Source organism: Strongylocentrotus purpuratus, unplaced genomic scaffold (assembly GCF_000002235.5).
Source record: "Strongylocentrotus purpuratus isolate Spur 01 unplaced genomic scaffold, Spur_5.0 spur5_scaffold_2, whole genome shotgun sequence".
Taxonomy (NCBI): Eukaryota; Metazoa; Echinodermata; class Echinoidea; order Camarodonta; family Strongylocentrotidae; genus Strongylocentrotus; species Strongylocentrotus purpuratus.
The window spans coordinates 37282751-37301488 of record NW_022145605.1 but is presented as its reverse complement, the minus strand read 5'-3'; the positions used below and the strand labels follow the sequence as shown (position 1 = coordinate 37301488).

The 18738-nt window shown below is 36.4% G+C and overlaps 1 protein-coding gene across 1 annotated transcript in view; it reads right to left on the bottom strand.

Moving 5' to 3' along the window:
- Positions 1–18738, bottom strand: part of LOC115926501 (alpha-tectorin-like) — a 20775-nt gene extending 2037 nt beyond the window's left edge. The window contains exons 1-17 of the mRNA XM_030991263.1: positions 18630–18738; positions 17683–17985; positions 16806–17129; positions 15840–16171; positions 15127–15282; positions 14151–14289; positions 13298–13483; positions 12265–12467; positions 10641–10827; positions 9881–10212; positions 9281–9436; positions 7756–7897; positions 3499–3678; positions 2765–2973; positions 1950–2127; positions 1181–1503; positions 615–770 (exon numbers count right to left, since the gene is read on the bottom strand). Coding sequence (XP_030847123.1) covers positions 615–770; positions 1181–1503; positions 1950–2127; positions 2765–2973; positions 3499–3678; positions 7756–7897; positions 9281–9436; positions 9881–10212; positions 10641–10827; positions 12265–12467; positions 13298–13483; positions 14151–14289; positions 15127–15282; positions 15840–16171; positions 16806–17129; positions 17683–17985; positions 18630–18681 — 3558 coding nt within the window. The 5' untranslated portion in view covers positions 18682–18738. The remainder of the gene's footprint in view (positions 1–614; positions 771–1180; positions 1504–1949; positions 2128–2764; positions 2974–3498; positions 3679–7755; positions 7898–9280; positions 9437–9880; positions 10213–10640; positions 10828–12264; positions 12468–13297; positions 13484–14150; positions 14290–15126; positions 15283–15839; positions 16172–16805; positions 17130–17682; positions 17986–18629) is intronic.

The following is an 18738-nucleotide window of genomic DNA, read 5'->3' as shown; positions in this document are numbered from 1 at the left end:
ATGTCTTTCCTCAGGAATTTCGAAATGATAACCTGCATTTCTTATCATAAAATGTAACAGAATGATCCCAATCAGCATAAGGATTTTTTGGGAGAAGCCTGCAGCTCTTGGTATAGCACATCACTAAAAGTTTGTTAGAAGCTATAATAGTCAAGAATAAGTAATTTAATGTATTGCTTCCCACAAAATGATCATAAAAAATTAAGCTGGACTCATTGGTGAAAAATTAATCTCAAATATAATAATAACCTAATAGTCCACTCCAAATTTTATTAAATCGAAACGGAAATTCTTTTTGCCCAATTGATCGTGAGCCCGGCAGCCACTGAGCAGCGCCAGATCGACGTTGCTCTATCCCTTATTGTGGAACGCCAAACAAGGTAGCAACAACTCCCATCTTTTAACGTCTTTTGGTATGACGCGGCCGGGGTTCGAACCCACGGCCTCCCGGTTGTGAGGCGGACGCTCTACTGACTGAGCCAACACTCCGGTATAATAATATAATATAATTGATTATAGGGCCAATAATAATCTTAAAAGAGCTTTCCTTGCTAGGGAATAAATAATAATTTCTTATGTCACTTCATGGAATCACTGCATGAAGCTCTACTCACCAGACTTCCATCTTGTAACCTGAACTCATTGGTACTGTCGTCATCAAAGGTACCGCAGAGTCCACATGTAGCATTCCAGTAGTCGTAAGATACCTCAATATTGGCAGTTTCGGAACCATCATACCGCACATTCAGTCCAAAATTAGTCTCAATGGTCTGGGATATAAAACAAATTAAAGAAATAAACACCTCATAACTGTCATGTAACCAGTTGACTTTATAACAAACATATTGTCTCTTTGTCTCTCCTCAAAATAATATAGCACCATTTTTTTAAAACTATTTTTAATCTAAACCATTATTTTTAGCAAAGATATATCGTTTGGTAAGGTGCTTGTACCTGTAGGGAGATATTTTTTGAATACTTAATTCCCTTAGATGGTAGCTAGAGAATTAGTAATTAGTTGTCTCAGTAATTTATATACTGGTATATAAATACAACTATTACTATCATCATAAATGTGTCATATTAAATAGTTCAGAAAGAAGGATGAATTAAACTTACAGCACGCAGAAACCTCACTCTGAAAAAGAATACTCATTGCATAAAGACAAATGCTTCTTACCGAGTAGGAGCTATCCGAACGTATCATGATGCCATTGTTCAACCTAACAGGTGCTATCCTCCTGGCTCCGTTCACTAGGATCTCACGGTTCCTCGTGATGGCAATGCTGGTGCCGTTCACCTCAAGCACAATCTTCCGCAGGTAAGAAACCCTCTCGGAGGGATTGTTCTTCACGTTGTCACCCCAGAGGTGGAAATCGACGAGGTCCATCCGGTCAGTGCATGGTCTGACCAGGGTGTACTCACAGTCTCCTTGGAAGTTGTGGTTACCGTTGTCAAAGGTGACGTAGTGAGGGTCACCCCAAACAGTGCATACTCCAGGAGCTGCATCAAGGATAAAAATATCAAGGTCTCATTATATCTATGCACTGTCTTGTCTTTCTTATCTCATCAAATCTGATTCTTGAACTAAGATTTTGCACTGCTATTTGCCACAATTATCCATTTGGGATTACGTTTTGAAATTAATAACCTTGAAAATATTTGTGCAAAACACATCCTGGGCTATTTCAGAATATGATTACAATGTAAGTTTTCTATGCAAAAGCATAAGTGAACTTAAGTATATTTCTTTCTATTAAAAAAAATAATGATGATCAATATACAAAGTACTAGAAGTATTAAATACAGTATAAGATCATAATCCTTCTAATAATGTAAAGAGGTATAATAAACACCATAGCTAATCCTAAGTTGTTAAAAAATGAAAATCAAGGTTCCATGCAAATTTCTCCAAAATTAATTTAAGAACAAAAAGAAAGTAGACAAACCTCTGACACATATATCTTCTTCATTACGAGTGAATCTATTGAAACAGAAGCAGTCTCTAACACCTCCTTTGATGACACATTCTTCAAACTCTCCACATTCTATGTCAGTACAGGTCAAAGTGATGCCCGTACAGGTGCAGCGCCGGTCGCAGGTATCACTGATCCATTCCGATCCAGACTACACATTAAAAAAAAGAAAAAATATAAAGTAAAACAATCAGATTTTTCCTCTACAGCATGGATGAAATTCACTTATAGTCTCTGTATTTTGCCCCTTTATGTTCCATGGGCAAAATAATCCAATAATATCTTTTTTTGTGATCCTCACCATCATCATCATCAAAATAATTAGTATCATTATTTGTACGAAAGGTATTAGGCAAACCAGAAAAATCAGCATATCACTTTTCAGCTTGTATAACTATGAACATGTCGAACAAAGCGGACAAAATATACAGTTCCTCAGGTAGACAAAAGAACATCCCTTCACTGCTATTATGTAAAAAGTGAATATGCATGTGACACCTGTTCTACACATTTTTACATAATAGCAGTGAAGGGATGTTCCTTTGTCTACCTGACGAACTGTATATTTTGTCCGCTTTCTTTGACAACAAGACTAATTATATAATAATTATGCATACATTGTGCACTTTCAAAATACATCCTAAATGCACTTTACAATCATGAATGTTATTTTAATGACAGATATTATGTCCGATTCTATACAAAAATAAGTAGAACTCGATATCGCACTCATCATTTTCTTGACAAAACTGAAGATATGATACTTCAAAGGTCACAACACATCTCACCTCCATGTGGATGTTCTCTCCACTGTAGAAGAAGTTGCACCCACACTCGTTGGGATCCACACACCGGTCCCCGTCCTCCACCAGCCCATCTGGGCAGACGCACCTGTCGTAGGAGGGGCGTGTGCAGGGTCCAGAGTTCTGGAACCCACAGGTCAGCTGGCATGCGCTCGCTCCTGTCTGGTAGACTTTACCACCGGTACAGGTGATTGCTAGAAACGAAGTAGAATGGAGGAACGAAAGTAATGAAGACATGACTATTAAGTCTGAGAACACTTTGAGTCTATTGGAAATGCATGCTAGGAATATAACAAAACAAAATGTCTTAAATGGGAGGTAACTGTATAAAGATATCCACATCTATTTCTATTTATTTGCGAAATTTAAATTTTCATCCATGCTTTATTAATATATGTGCATCAAATTCTTCTGCATTTAAACTTGAAATTGATTAAATGGTAGAAAACAAGCTTTTAAATATATCTCGATCTAGTATCAGATTATTAGTTTTAATAATACCCTTAATTTGTCATAATATCTTCTTGCAAGATACCAATAGCCTAAAATCACTCATAATTAGCCAATCAGAAAGACATGCACTTACTGAAATCAGAGTAAAATGCAAGAGTGAAATAACCCGACATTAAGTGATATTTGCAGGATCCAAAGGGGATATTAAAGCACAAAAAACATGCTTTTAAAGAAGAAAACGGATAAAAGTCAAGTCTTCTACTCACCACACTCAGGCACCTCTGACCTCCACTCTCCAAGGTCAATGCCCTCATCCATACAGATCAAGGCATATTCCTGAATGTAATCACATACGTCAAACCCAGGACCCAAGGCACAGGAATCATACACACAGTCCTCGTACAGATCACGGGGAGAGACAAAGTCGAAGCACCCAGACAGAGGACCTGTTGACACAGACAAATTATTTATGTTTAAAATTTGAAATGAATTCTAGTCGAAGAATTTAATGAGATGTGCCTAGTACTATCATTTAATATTTTTTGAAAATTTGTATTTTGTGTTTTGTATTTATTAGGTGATACGTAACGAAGTCTACGTATCACCTATTGATTTCGTCAAGATTTTCTTTTATTTTTTTATTTTTATTCTTCCTCGAATTTGTTCGCAGGATATCTCAAGACTGAATAAAGCCATTGTCATGAATCGTTCAATGATGATAGATCTTAGTCTAACTTAAAACTGCGTGATTTTTCAAAGACTCAAAGTCATCGTGACGTCATCCAGGCGCCATTTTGTAAAAATCAACTTATGATCATATCTTCATAACGGAAAGTAATTTTACATTCATATTTATCAAGATTAAGATCGATATCCGTCGGGTTAATTTGAGTTCAATAAATGCGCGCAAAAATGCGCGTACGCGTAGGCGCGCGCGTTAATGCGCGCGTAAAATTTTAAATTGCTCAAAATCGTCTTAAATTTTTTTTGCATACGTTTCAGGCCATTATAAGCATTTCATAAAAAATCACGCAAACCACGCATTTTTGCACGTTTTCGTTCGTCACGGCCGAACGAAGAATAATTTCTCCGCAAAAGCTTTTGACGGAATATTCCTCATATTTTTCCGGAAAATTTGATACCATGTTTAGCTCTTTATCACTATTAAAAACGGAATGAGCGTCTGTTCAAGATAACCGTCCGTACGCGCGATTTTTGTAATACATTGCATATATGGGCAAAAACATGCCTATGAAAAGTCCATTGGGATGAATAGGGATTGCCAATTTTTTTTTCATATTTAGATAGAGTATGAGTCGGAGGTATGATTTCATATCTCATTTGGCCATTAAGTACATCTTAACGTCATCATAATGGCCTTGGAAGTCAAAAATACAAAATTGCATATTATGACGTCATTGTATTTATGGAAAATGTAGTGTATTTCTCTCAATATTCATCGATTCTCTTTGAAATGTCGATATGTTGTAGATAAGGCAATTCTCTACAAGATCACTTTTCACTAAGTTTCATTTTAATGAGGTCATCATAGTACAAAATTCAATTAAAGGCCACATGTCAGAATTTTCGTCATTTGCGTGTTATGTCTATGGAAGGTGAATTTCGTTCACATCATGAATCTACATGGCATTCATCTATGAGCACTATCTATCTTATGTGTGCTCTGTTTTCTCCCAAATTGGGGTATGTTATAGCTGAGACCATGGGCTATAAAAACGGTGTACTTTGTTTTTCGATCAGATGTTGGGATCATATCGAAATTTTCAATCGAAAGTTGAAATTGCAAATTTTGAAGGAATCATTAGGTGATGTGTACGAAGTATACGTATCATTAGGTGATACGTAACGAAGTCTACGTATCACCTATTGATTTCGTCAAGATTTTCTTTTTAGGTGATACGTACGTAGACGTATCACCTTTTGATTTCGTCAAGATTTTTATTATTTATTTATTTATTTATTATTATTTATTATTATTCTTCCTCGAATTTGTTCGCAGGATATCTCAAGACTGAATAAAGCCATTATCATGAAACTTGCCATGATGATAGATCTTAGTCTAACTTAGAACTGCGTGACTTTTTAGAGAGTCGAAATTATCGTGACGTCATCCAGGCGCCATTTTGTGAAAATCAACTAATGATCATATCTTCATAACGGAAAAGTATTTCTCATTCATAATTATCACGATTAAGATAAATATCCGTCCGGTCAAGTTGAGGTCAATAAAAGCGCGCAAATGCGCGCGTGTACGTTCGTCTGCGCGTTTACGCGCGCGCAAAAATTTAAAATGCTCCAAATCATCCCAAATTTTTTTTGCATACGTTTCAGGCCATATGGAGCAGTTGATAAAAAAATTACGCACACGCGCATGCGCGCGCGTTTTCGCGCGTACTGGCATTTTGCAACATAGAATCGCCGATTTTTTTCTGTCATCATATTCGGTACATTTTTCCAAGAATTTTGATAATTTGTTCACCTTTTATTAACGCAATGAGCGTCCGTCAAAGTTGACAGCACGCGCGGATTTGCGTTATCTTTATCCACAATACATGGGCAAAAACATGCCTATACAAAGTTCATTGTAACTCTTTAGAATAGATAGAAACTCCTAATATTTTTCCATATTTAGATAGATTATGAGTCGGAAATATGATTTCATGTCTCATTTTATCCTCAATTAACTCATGACGTCATCATAATGGCCTCCAAACTCAAAATTTCAATTTGCATATTATGACGTCAGCATATTTTTGGAAAATTGATTGTATCTCTGTAAATATGGATCAATTTTCTTTTTAATTTTGATATGTTCTAGCTGAGACAATTTTCTACAAATGTGGTGTTCACAATTTTTATTTTTGACAAAAGTATCATGGTGTATTTTTGCGATTAAAGGAGGCATGTCAATTTTTTGCATTTTGCGTGTATTCTCTATGGGACATGACTTTTTCTCAAAACTGGATTCTACACTCCTGTCTTTCGCGAGCAAAATCTCCGTTGTTTTAGCTTTGTTTTCGCTGAGCTTTGGATATGTTGTAGCTGAGACAATGAGCTATCACAAATGTGCCCCTTATTTTTCGATTAGAAGCCGGGGTCATGCTCATATTTCACTTGCAAAGTAGGATTTCAGAATTTCATTTCCCGTTTACGTGTAATCGCTATGGGAGATGTTTTGGTATATCGGTAACGCACTTGACTTCCAACCTCGAGATCCTTGGTTCGAGTCCGGGTGTCTCCAACACTTTTTTTTTTCACTTTTTTTTCCTTTTGACCTTCACTGTACCATCTCCTTTGATTATTTAAACACGTAGATTCGCAAATAATGTTATAAATAACCCTTTTTACTTTATTATTACCCTATTTTCACTTAATCCATTACTTTTTGCGTGTAATCCCTATGGGAGATGACTTTTTCTAAAATCTGGAGTCTACATTCCTGTCTTTTGCGAGCAATATCGCCGTTATTTCGGCTTGGATTTTGTTGATTTTTTAGTATGTTGTAGCTGAGACTATATGCTATCTATATCAACCCTCATTTTTTCAATAAGATGTCATGATCGCGCTCATGATCATGATCATGATCATCATGATCATCATAATCATAATGATGATAATCATTTATCAATTACATTTTCATTTCTTTGAATTAGATAAAAATCGTCAAAAGGTGTTCTTCATGATGTAAATTAGAGTCAAATGTGTAACTGGTTACTGCACAGGGTCAAAGGTCATATATTGTTTCAATCTATCTTCCCTAGATCCATGATGATCAAGGAGACACAATTTAATCTTGACATATGAATAGATCATAATGGGAGAAGCATATGAATGGGAGAAGCATTTTACAAAATAATATATCGTGTAATGCATTATTCGTTATGTAGACCATTATCATACGTATCACCTAATTCGTCTAAGTGACGAATTAAAGTCTAGTTAACATTTATTTCCTTCTAACGGTACAATATGAAACACAATGTTTATATAAATTATATATGTAACAATGATTTCAACTTGCAGTATACAGTAAATAATTCAGATAACAGAAGGAATGAAATGATCACAAAGGTACGGTACCAAAGATACACGATACATGGCAAATATGAACTTGTTTTTTCCAACTTTTATAATGAATTCATGAACAGGTCAGGGATATCATTTGATTTTACCAATTTAACCTAAAAAGGGACCCCACAATCCACTATTGGAATGCTATTCTGTTCTGTACATTAGACGTACAAGTAAACAAATATTTTTTAAAGAGGTTACAGGACCTGGAAGCAGGGGGGAATCCAGAGAACTGGCATCCTTGAGTGGTGTCATGACGGACACACAGACCACTTCAGTGTGAATTGTCTCATTACTGTTCATGCATTTACAACCCTTTTCAAATACAAGATCAAACTAGTCTTGTACATTGAACCTCTGCAGATACATGTAACTGTATTATTTTTCTGGATTTATTTGTAAAAATCACTAAAGGCATATGGCAGACTTACTATCTGGGTAGCTGAATATGTAACACAGGTCGAGAGCTTCCTCATATGTTTCTCCTTCACACACAGGTGGCTCAGGGGATTCCCCATTGCAGGATGAGGGGTTAATGACCCAATCCTGGATGAAGACTGTCATGTATGGTGTCTGAACAGACAGAGAGGGTGAGTGAGAGGGAGGGGGAATGAGAAAGTCCATATCTTTAATGTGGTCATCCAAACAGAAACATAAACAAGTGAAAGAATGTCAGGGATTGCACTAATAACTTGGATACACATACATGTACATGTACCTGTACATGCATGTGCATGCGCATGTTCATACTAACAAACATTAGTTACAGGTATTAAAGAACTGTAGAACAACTAACCCCTGGATCACACCTCTGGAGAGCTACTCCCATAACACATCTCTAGGATAACTGTTCCCCAGGACAAATAACTGCTATGGCAACTACCCCTTGGCTTGGGCAACTGTCTAGGGCAGGCCTTCTCAACTTGCGGCGCGCGCGCCACTTGTGGCGCTTGCGGTCAGTCGGAGTGGCGCGCGACTGTTGCAACAACAAAACAAATAACAGAAAGAAAGAAAATATATATTTTAGAATCAAATACTCAGCTAAATCATGAAGTTGCAGTCGAATTTGGTCCCAAAATGCCTGCTTAACAAACAAGAAGAAAGGCCGGGGAATTTATTGTTTTTTACCATTTTATACGAATCTAAGCCTAAGTTCTGAACAACAATTAGCTTACGATGAGATACCAATTTTAACATTGCCAATCTCTGGAAACATCTTGTTTTTTTTGGTTTGATTTTCACTTTATTTTGACATTTCCTTTGTTTATTGCACACAAAACACTACATATAAATATACCTCCAGTGTAATTGTACCCAGGAATTGTACTAATTTTGTCACATCAATATGAAATTATGATTGATTATATTGTGGAATGAACTGGTGCTAAAAATGCCCCATTATAGGGCCTTTACAAAGCCCTAAATCCAGTTTCAGGGGGCTCTGCCCCCTGCTACCCCCGTTAGGGCTTCGCCCCTGGACCCCAACCATTTTCGGCTCGGTCGCTACGCTCCCTCGCAGCACAGTCAACCATACAGGGTGGCACTTCAACTACAAATTGTTTTCGTTTTGGCACTTCTAATAAACTAGTTGAGAAGGCCTGGTCTAGGGGTTATAATAAACATGTAGATTATCACTCTGGAGGGTAATTTTCTCCTCAGGGAATAAATGTCTTAGGAGTAATTGCAGGGGGTAATAACAGGTGGTAGTTGTACAGAGAACTAGTTTTCATTGGGGCAGTTTCTATTTATATCATTAATTTATTCTGGGGCATTGTCAAAGCAGTAAATTATCCTAGAGGAGTAGTTTTCCAGAGGGCTGGCGGAGTTGCAGGGGTGTACAGTCCTGAAATTGTATCTGAGTAGTGAACATCAAGAAGCTCATGATCCATCAGTGACAAGTCTTTCCTGTCTATCAGTTCACCAACCCGTTGAACTTTACGAAAACGTTCTCCTTACCTGAGACCCGTCTAGTCGTCTGTACTCGTTGCTATCATCACCATCGAAGGTACCACATAGACCACAGGTCTTGGTCCAGTAATCATAGCTCAGATCTATGTCTGCTGTATGCTTCCCATCATAAACCACTTGCAATCCAAAAGAGGTCACCAAGAACTGTCCAAAAGATAATGGACATGACAAAGTGATTGTTATTGATACACAAACAAAACAGACCTTTTCTGTGGTGATAGCTCATATTAGGCCTCGTCTTCATTTTATATTGTATTTCAGAGCATAGTTTGTAATAACCTTAAACTTGCAAGTCATAAGAATGACAGCTCCTTCCAAAAATAATCCGCAAAATGAGCTTTGATGTTAAAGAATCAAAATGCTCTACCATTTTCTTTGATCAAATGATTTTAGATATACACTTGATTTTGTTATAAATTTAGGAAAATGAATGTATAAAGTGAATATACAGTACAAAACAAGAAGCTGAGATACTGTGATATCTGAAGAGAGTTGAGAAGCTGCCAGAAATGTGGCAAGTAAGCTAAACTACAAAATTGACAGCACCAGCATTCTGACGAGGAATAAACTTCAACCCTTCAAACTTACCGTGTACTGATTGTCCCACTGTATCCTGACATCACTGCCATAGCTGAACAGGGAACCTGACAGTCTCCTTCCGTTCACATACACCTCGTTCCCACTCTCCACACTGAACAGCGTCCCATTATACTCCAGAGTGAAGCCTCTCATGTAGGACACTCTATCAGAGGGGTTATTCTTCAGGTTGTTGCTCCACAGGTGGAAGTCCACAAGACTGCTATTCTCCTCCTTGTTGCAGGGTCTGATGAGGGTGTATTCACAATCCCCTTGGAAGTTGTACCTGTGATGGTCGAAGGTCTCGTAGTGGGGATCTCCTCTAACTATACAGTGTCCTGGCTCTATAAAAGGTTTAAAGATGAACTTAAGTAATGGAAAAGTGTGTATATAACCTTTCAAAATAGCAGATATTATTTCCTTGTACTGTGGTCTTTTCTGAGAATAATTCCTAAATGGTAACATGTAGGTGTTGACCTATCATTTTGAAGAAAAGAGGTTGTTGATAATACGTACATAAATAACTACTTTACTAGACTCTGGCCCCTTCAGCTTTTATCAAAGGCAATGTTTGTCTAACAATTCAATAGTAAATGTTAGTTGTTCCCCTTTCAATCCTTATTTTATATCCATTAAGGTTACTACACACAATTATTTCTTTGGAAACTTTTCTGTTCGATAAGGCCTCTTTTAGTACTTGCTCCAGATAAGCAAATACAATTCTATCCTTATAAACATGAACATAAAATAAGAAGAAAAATAATCTTTATACCTCTGATGCATTCCTGATTGTCGTCCCTAGAGTAATCCTCGAGACAGTAACAGTCTCTGACCCCTCTCTTGATGGCACACTCCTCGTTGGGTCCACATGATACGCTGGAAGAGGAACATTGAACGGACCCTGATCCTGTACAATTGCACTTTCTCCTGCAATCGTCGGTTGTCCATGTTTCATTAAGCTGATTACAGACAAGGAATATCATGTATTATATGACCATAAAAATGAGGTATATCAAGATATTATATGAATGCAATAAAGGCAATACTGAAGAAGGGTAAAGGCATAATTCCTGATATTTTTTTTTTTTTTTTTTTCAATATTTATTCCACATTTTACATAGAAAAACAGTCTATATTCTTTTTTTTATTTTTTTTTACACAAGTGTATATTATTATAAGAGTAGATTTCACACAAGAAGAAAAAATAAAAAAAATTAAAGATTTCAAATCAAATATAATGTACGGAAAATAAGTACGAAATTTCGAAATATGTAGATATATCGGGCAAGGTAGAACAATGTAAAATGTGGGGAGCCTAAATAAAAAGCATAGCTTGTATGTGAATAGGCTCCCATACTGAGTAACACAATAAAGTAGGTCTGTTTTTAAAAGATATTATAGGAGGCAAAAAACGGAGTAGTATAGTATGAGATTCTGGAGAGGTACAAGGAGAGTGAATTTGAGAAGAAAAGAAAAATAGAAATAAAGAGTAAAGAGAATAATATGATAATGATAAATAGGAGAAGGTGAAGAGGGGAAGAAAGAGGAAGACGAAAAAGAAAAGACCAAAGAAAAAATTCACCATTGCAGGTGATTGTAGTGTGTGTCATAGTATATCTGACTAGATCGTAAAAAGGTAAAATGCAAAATATTTACCACGTTCCTCTAAATCTGACATATGTGTAAAGTACTTTGTAAATTAATTTTTGTAATGAATTTCCAAAATTGGCAGGAGCATGAAAATACAAGACAAATTAAATTTCATCACATTTGTTTAAAAAATGAAAAACCTTAAAACCTTTCATCAAGTTCTATTGTCTCCTGCCAATCCAAAGAAATTAAACAATCATTTGGATTTCCTTTATCCATAGAATATGAAACAAACTTAATGAGGTAAAAATCCATATCAATTGACTTTTAACTAAAAAGCCACAAGCAACATTTCTTTTTTCCAGGGGATATAATAAAAAACTTTAGGACCAAGAAAAAAGTTACACAAACATCTACATGTACATCACGGGTCATAATCGACCGGTTTATTAACATATTCAAATCGTATGCGTACTGTTTGCCCAACATAGCAACAAGCAATGTATGCAGAATGGATTCCAATTATTGTAGTTCATTCATTAATAACAGGTTAATGCTATAGTCACAAAGGTTCGTACAAACGATAATTTTGTACGAATCTCCTTGTTTTTCCATTGTCTTCCCGAATTTCCATTGTCTGAAAATCGTTCGTACGGCATTCGTAGTAGTTCGTAATGGCATTTGTGACCGAGCCTTGATGGACACCTCATCATAAGTTACCCAGGAAAGAAACATTCATAAATCTGAATATGTTAGTCATAACCGATCTTTTGGCTGAGAGAATGAATAAGTGTGTATATACTCACCGAGCGGTATTCAGCATTTTCATCAAGACATCCACAGTCTTGAGATTCCACACACCTGTCACTATCTAATACCAGTCCCTCATCACATACACATGTCTCGATACAGGACACTGGACAGTCAGACTGGATGTTATTATCGGAGCAGGCAGGCTGACAGCCACTGGCACAGGAGTGGAGGGTGGAGTTCACAGGACAGGTCAGCCCTGTAGTATGAAGCAATATAAAAGTCCTTGCTCAAATGCTTGTTTAATTGCAGCTACTGTGCACTGATGTTACATATACAGTCAAACCTGTCTATAGTGACCACCCAAGGGAAACATAAAAGGTGGTCGTGGGCAGGTTCCTTTAGTACATGTTTAAATGAGAGACCAATTTCAAGGGAAACAAAAATGTGTTCTTTGTAGACAGGTGGTCACTAAAGCAGGTTTGACTGTAGCATGATTTGCAATGTTACCATGATACTTCAAAAACTAGTGCAAAGAGTAGAAGTGCATTTGAATTATTATTAATTACTCCAATCACATACAATGGATCATTAATAATAGAACAAATGAATCTGAATTATTTCAATTAATCCAATTACATATAACAGATTGTATATCCATGGAACATGAAATTGACCAAGTCTGTGAAAGCAAGTATAATATTTTGAGAGTCTAAATCCATTTAATCATGATTCACAGAATCATTTTGGTTTAAAGGGAAATGCAGTAGTAGTTTAAAAAAACAGCTAGTAGTTTTGGAACTCAGTATAAGGTCAAAGTTTGAAGCCAGCATTCCTTTATACAGTTTCTGTCAAAATAACAGAGATCATTACTTCAGTTACAATTTGTCCTTAATTATTTACTAATTGCAACAAGAACAGTTGAATTTCAAATGCAGATAAAAAACACAAAGCGATACATATCAACCCGACACTGTACGTCTGTATTCAATCAGACAATCAATCAATCAAAAAAAAACAATCAATCAATTTTTAAATAAACTCCAATGTCTATGCGTTATTTGCAGCCCCTTTTAATTGTCAACATACCACATTGAGTAAGTTCTGCTCTCCAGTTTCCAGCCAGGACTCCTCCAGCCTGTCTACAGGCCGATGCATAGGCATCGATGTCAGCACAAACCAAGTCATCTTCAGGAAGTGTTACACAGAGGTCATACACACAGGCATCATAGTACACAACAGGGTCAAGGACATTAAAGCAAGGTCCCAATACACCTACAAGAAAGGATGTGCAAAAAAATGTTCTTGTAGTTAAAATGTCACTTCCATGAAAAATACATATATATATATATATATACACATGTATATGTATTAAAGGTGTATATGTATCCATACATGTATGTGCAAAACATCTTATAGACAGATGTACGTTGGGTTAGTGATTGAATCTTCTGTCTGCATATAAATGTACATGTAGAAAGACCCAGCTTTAATTTCAAGTCATGTCACACCTTTTGGATAGTGATATTAAGGTTAGTCGGGACATAAATACATATGCATGTACATCTTATTTAAACAATTTACTTAAAACAGATCAAACACAGTATTTTTATGTACTGTGTAAAATTGATCTGTAAAGTTACATGTGCATGTAGGCACGTTGGCACGTATGGATATATGGATACATAACTTCAGAGATCAATCTTAATCAGCAGATTACAGGATTCAGATGGTTCCTGTATTGTCACTATTGACCCTAGGGGGAATGGGTTAAAATAATAATGTCAAATTATGCATGCATGCTTTCAATGTGAAAGAGCAAGCTGGTTTCATGGAGTGTAATAATAATATTGCAGTAAACGATAATAAATTATTATCCTTGTCCTGACCCTAATATAACACTCTGGAAATACTGAACATACTATTCCCATTTCAAACTCACCATTTACATCATTGAGAATGTTGCATAGTTCCTCTGCCTGAGTCCTTGTTGCATCATCTGAGCATGGGATCTCATCTTCTAGTGGAATCTCACAATCAGACATGGTCCAACTGTTGGCAAACTCACGGGCTGAAGTCACCTACAAAAACAAATATGTAAAATACACTCAAATTTGTCAACACTGAAAAATTAAAAATAATCCAAACTAATCCAAAAAGTATTTTCCTTGCAGTTACAAAGAGCTGCACGCATTGCTCCATAATCTTTGGACCACTTAAGCAATAACATACCGGTATCACTTTAAAAAAGACCAGGGGAGTGTTTCACAAAGACTAAGATTGGACTTAACAATGGCAGGCCATTCATGCCACTGTTTGATCTCACCATTTACTGGCATTGGTCTCTCAAGGGACTCACAAATCATGGTCACAAATCTACAGAATTTGTAATTTTGGGTAATTCATTATTGTAGAAAAACATATATCTAAGATCATAATGGTCAAAGCAAACATTGGCATGAATGGCCGCCATAGTTCAATCAAACTTAAAGTCGATCTTAGTCCTTGTGAAACACTCCCCAGGTCAAACAATATAATTTAATGTATACTTACAGCATAGATTGTATATTGAATATAGAATACGTAAATAATGTAACAAATAAGCATAAACGGCAAGGGGTACTATTTATAACTCGAGATCTTTACAATCTGGAGTCATCATCATTTATGATTAGTTTTTAATAATTAAGTATCTCATATTTATGCTGTTATTAAATAAACAAACGCATAGCAGCTACAATGGTTCGAAGACGTTCTGAGATTGATGCAGTGATGAAAATATTTACATGTGAAGTAAGTAGGGCTGGAAATCTTATATCCTGTCATAAAACAGAAATAAAATCAAAGATACCTGGTTTAAATCCCAGAAATGTCATAAAAACTTTTCTATCAATAGACATGAATTCTGATATACTTACCACAAGACCATTCTTCTTAGTATATTCATTATCCTGCAGATCATCATATGTACCACACAAACCACATGTTATGTTCTTGTATGTGTCTGGGAGTGTTATTTCAGCTCTGTATCCTCCATCATACTGAACTCGTAGACCAAAGTCAGTTGTAATAATCTGAAAAAGGCAAAGAAATATTCTCAGTGACATGAACATACTTAATCTCTTGCTTATGAAGACCAGGGCCCCTCTTATTAACAGTTCGCAACTTATTTACGATTGATATCAATTGCAACTTTGTACATAAGAGACAGGAGACTGCAAACTAGCTATTGAGAAGACTTGCACTTGACCATACAGGCCCAAGAGGGTCCAGTGAACTTGCATGAAGGAGGTCATCCAAACTGATAAACATGAGAGCACTTAAAGAGATACAGCTCTTAACTATTTTCTTAATAAAAACTTGATATTGTTTTTGCAGTTGACTTTCATTGATTGCCTAATCATTAAAAACTCATTGACAAAATGACTTACTTGTCAGGTTTTTTATTGTGATTTCACATATTTCTGATTCATCAGCAACAGATTTATAAATTTAAAGAGAACAAAAGACATATAAGACAAATTCGACATTACAGAATCATAAATTTGCATGAAATCAACCATGAGTGTAGGATATGTTTGCCTTACAATACATTGCAAATCAAAGTGGGTGTTTCAAATAACAAACTTACTGTGTGTGCTCCAGTGTAGAAGATAAAAACCTGTCCCGACCTCTTTGGGGGTGTGACATTAATGCCATCAATCCTCAGGACATGGTCCCTCCCGACTGTAAAGACAGTTCCATCCACTTCCAACCCAATCTCTCTCAAGTAAGCCACCCTGTCTGAAGGCAAACGCTTCACGTTATCACTCCATAGGTGGAAGCCAGGCAGACTGCTAGGGTTCTCTGAGGCAACGCAGTCATCGGTGACTAAGGTGTACTCACAGTCTCCTTGGTAGTTGTAGGAAGCTCCATCAAAAGTGATGTAATGAGGATCTCCCCACACGGTGCAAATTTGATATTCTGTAGAGGATGGCAAAACAGCATTCCAAACATCAAAATGACAATACCACTACACACGTATACATTTTTTTCATTTCATTTATTGACCATTAAAACAAATATATATATATATATATACATATAAAAACATCAATACAATAGAAGAATAAACGTTAAAAAACATAAAAGGTAGTAATGGCCAGGGCCCCTGAGAAGCAAGACTGCTTGTAATCGGGACCCTACATACAAGTACATTATAATAGAAATATAAATTTAAATGCACACACATATACTGATACACACTAGACAGAATGGAACAAAGATATGAGAAATAGCAAAGAATACAAAATAAATGCATACTTATTCTTAACATATGATTGACTGGTCTACGGACAAGTCTGTCTGAAATCGTATTGAAACATATCCTCATTAGTGTGTATATATAAGACTACTTTAAAGTATTGTTATTAACGTGTTTTCGTTTTAAAGTGAAAATCCCTATTCTTTGCAAAGACACATAATTATATTGAACAAAAGCAAAGGAAGACAATTCTAAAAATTGCAACATGAAGCCAATAGAATCCAGTCCCATATGTTTTCAAACAGGAGTACACATGTACGCTAGGGATGAATGATGCAAAGAGGGTTTACATACCGTTTTCACAATTGGGTCCAACACGGTTCGGCTCACAAGTATAGAACCTGTTAACCAAGCTATAGTTGAAAAGCTGAAGGTCCAGATCTCCGACATAGATCCTGACCTCGTAGTACTCGTTGCCTCGGAGGGACGGGATGTCAGCTATCCCCTGGGACACAGCAGTGATCCTTGGTCCGGGGATCCAGGTGGTGGTTCCGTAGGGCCGGTACTGGAGCTGGATCCTGTTGTTGGTGGGAGGGGTGAAGTCAGCGTTCCAAGTCACGGTGAGGGAGTTGGTGCGCGCCGTCTGGATCTGAATGTTGAAAGGCAGGTCTCTTGCATCTGGGTTTTAATGATGGGTTTTAAATGAATGGTACAAAAATATGAATTAACATTACCTGACATATGTACAGCATGACAGGAATACATAATGTATACAATACATGAACATTTATCATACCCTAAACTCTTTTTTTACGAAGTATGTTATGCCGCGGCTCTAATGTCCTTTGGCAAGACAATGATCTATATTTGCCACTCTCCTCCCAGGTGTTAAATGGGTACCCAGTAGGATGCGAAAGTTAATATGGTTAGATGAGCAAGTGTATGAGCAAGTGTGTGCTTGTAAAAATGACGTCTGGCTGGAATGCTCCCCAGGGAGTGGAGAATGTGCATACATTGTGTGCAGGTAAACCTGAATCCGATGACCACGGTAATAATATATATCTGTAAAGCGCTTTGAGAGGGCCTGTGGTCCTGAAATGCGCTATATAAGAACTAGCTACTATTATTATTATTATTACCCCTTAGCAGAGAACAAAGTTTAATTACAAATGAAGAATTATACAACTCTCAAATAAAAACTAAAAGTATTTCCTTCTTATTAGTTTCTTACCTTGTGAGCAGTTTTCTCCACTGAAACCCCTTTGACAGGTCACGACTGTGACTGGTACGGTTGTAGCGATGCTTCCTCCTGCAGCTCTCTTCATCACAAGCAGCAGCTCGTAGCCTGTCTCGCTCTCAAGATCAAGAAGACTGTACAAACGTCTTCCTCCATTCAGAATGTCACTGATGAACCACTCTGAATCATTGACCTTTCGGTACTCAACTCTGAACGACTCCACCTCGATAAGAACAGTCCAGTAGATGGTGATGGCGTTGCTCCAGATTCTGACAATCTCCAGTTGAGGGCGGTCGTCTGAAGAAAAAAATGTTGATATATTTGCCCAGTTTTTTAAATGCAGTCCATATAATGGTTGTATGTATTGTTCATTCACTTCAATACAATTTCGGTTTTATTGGTAAAATAAAACATGGCAAAAGTCAGGAGATATATTTACATATTTACAATTGAAATAAACACTAACATTTGCATGTATTCTAGTGCATTACCGGTACCGGTACTTAATTATACATTAAAATATTTGTACAGATTTTTAAATATTAAACGATAGGGAAATGAAAATTATAAATCAAGGAAAAGAATTTTCGGACATCTCTATTTAAAATGACAAAAAACATTGTTGAGGGAAAATATTAATATTCATGATACCAGTGCCAAAATCAGAAATATTCTTTATTATAACTAAATGTGCACATAGACTGTGCTACTATGAATACTCACATACAAAGTAAATTTCAGTCATCTTAATGAATTACATCATGGATATAGAGGAACACAATCTAATGCAGTACTCGTGTTTAACGCTATGCTAAATAATTGCTGCTTCATACTATGTTACATGTTTATTTTAAACAGTATCAAGATCCCATTTAATGAACACAAATTATCATCTCATATCATACATGGACCAAAATGCAGTTTATTACAGTAATACTGACCTTCTTCACAGTTGACTCCAGCAAATCCAATGGCACATTCACATTGATACATGTTGACCAGATCATTACAGGTGCCCCCATTCAGACAAGGATCATTGAAACACTCATC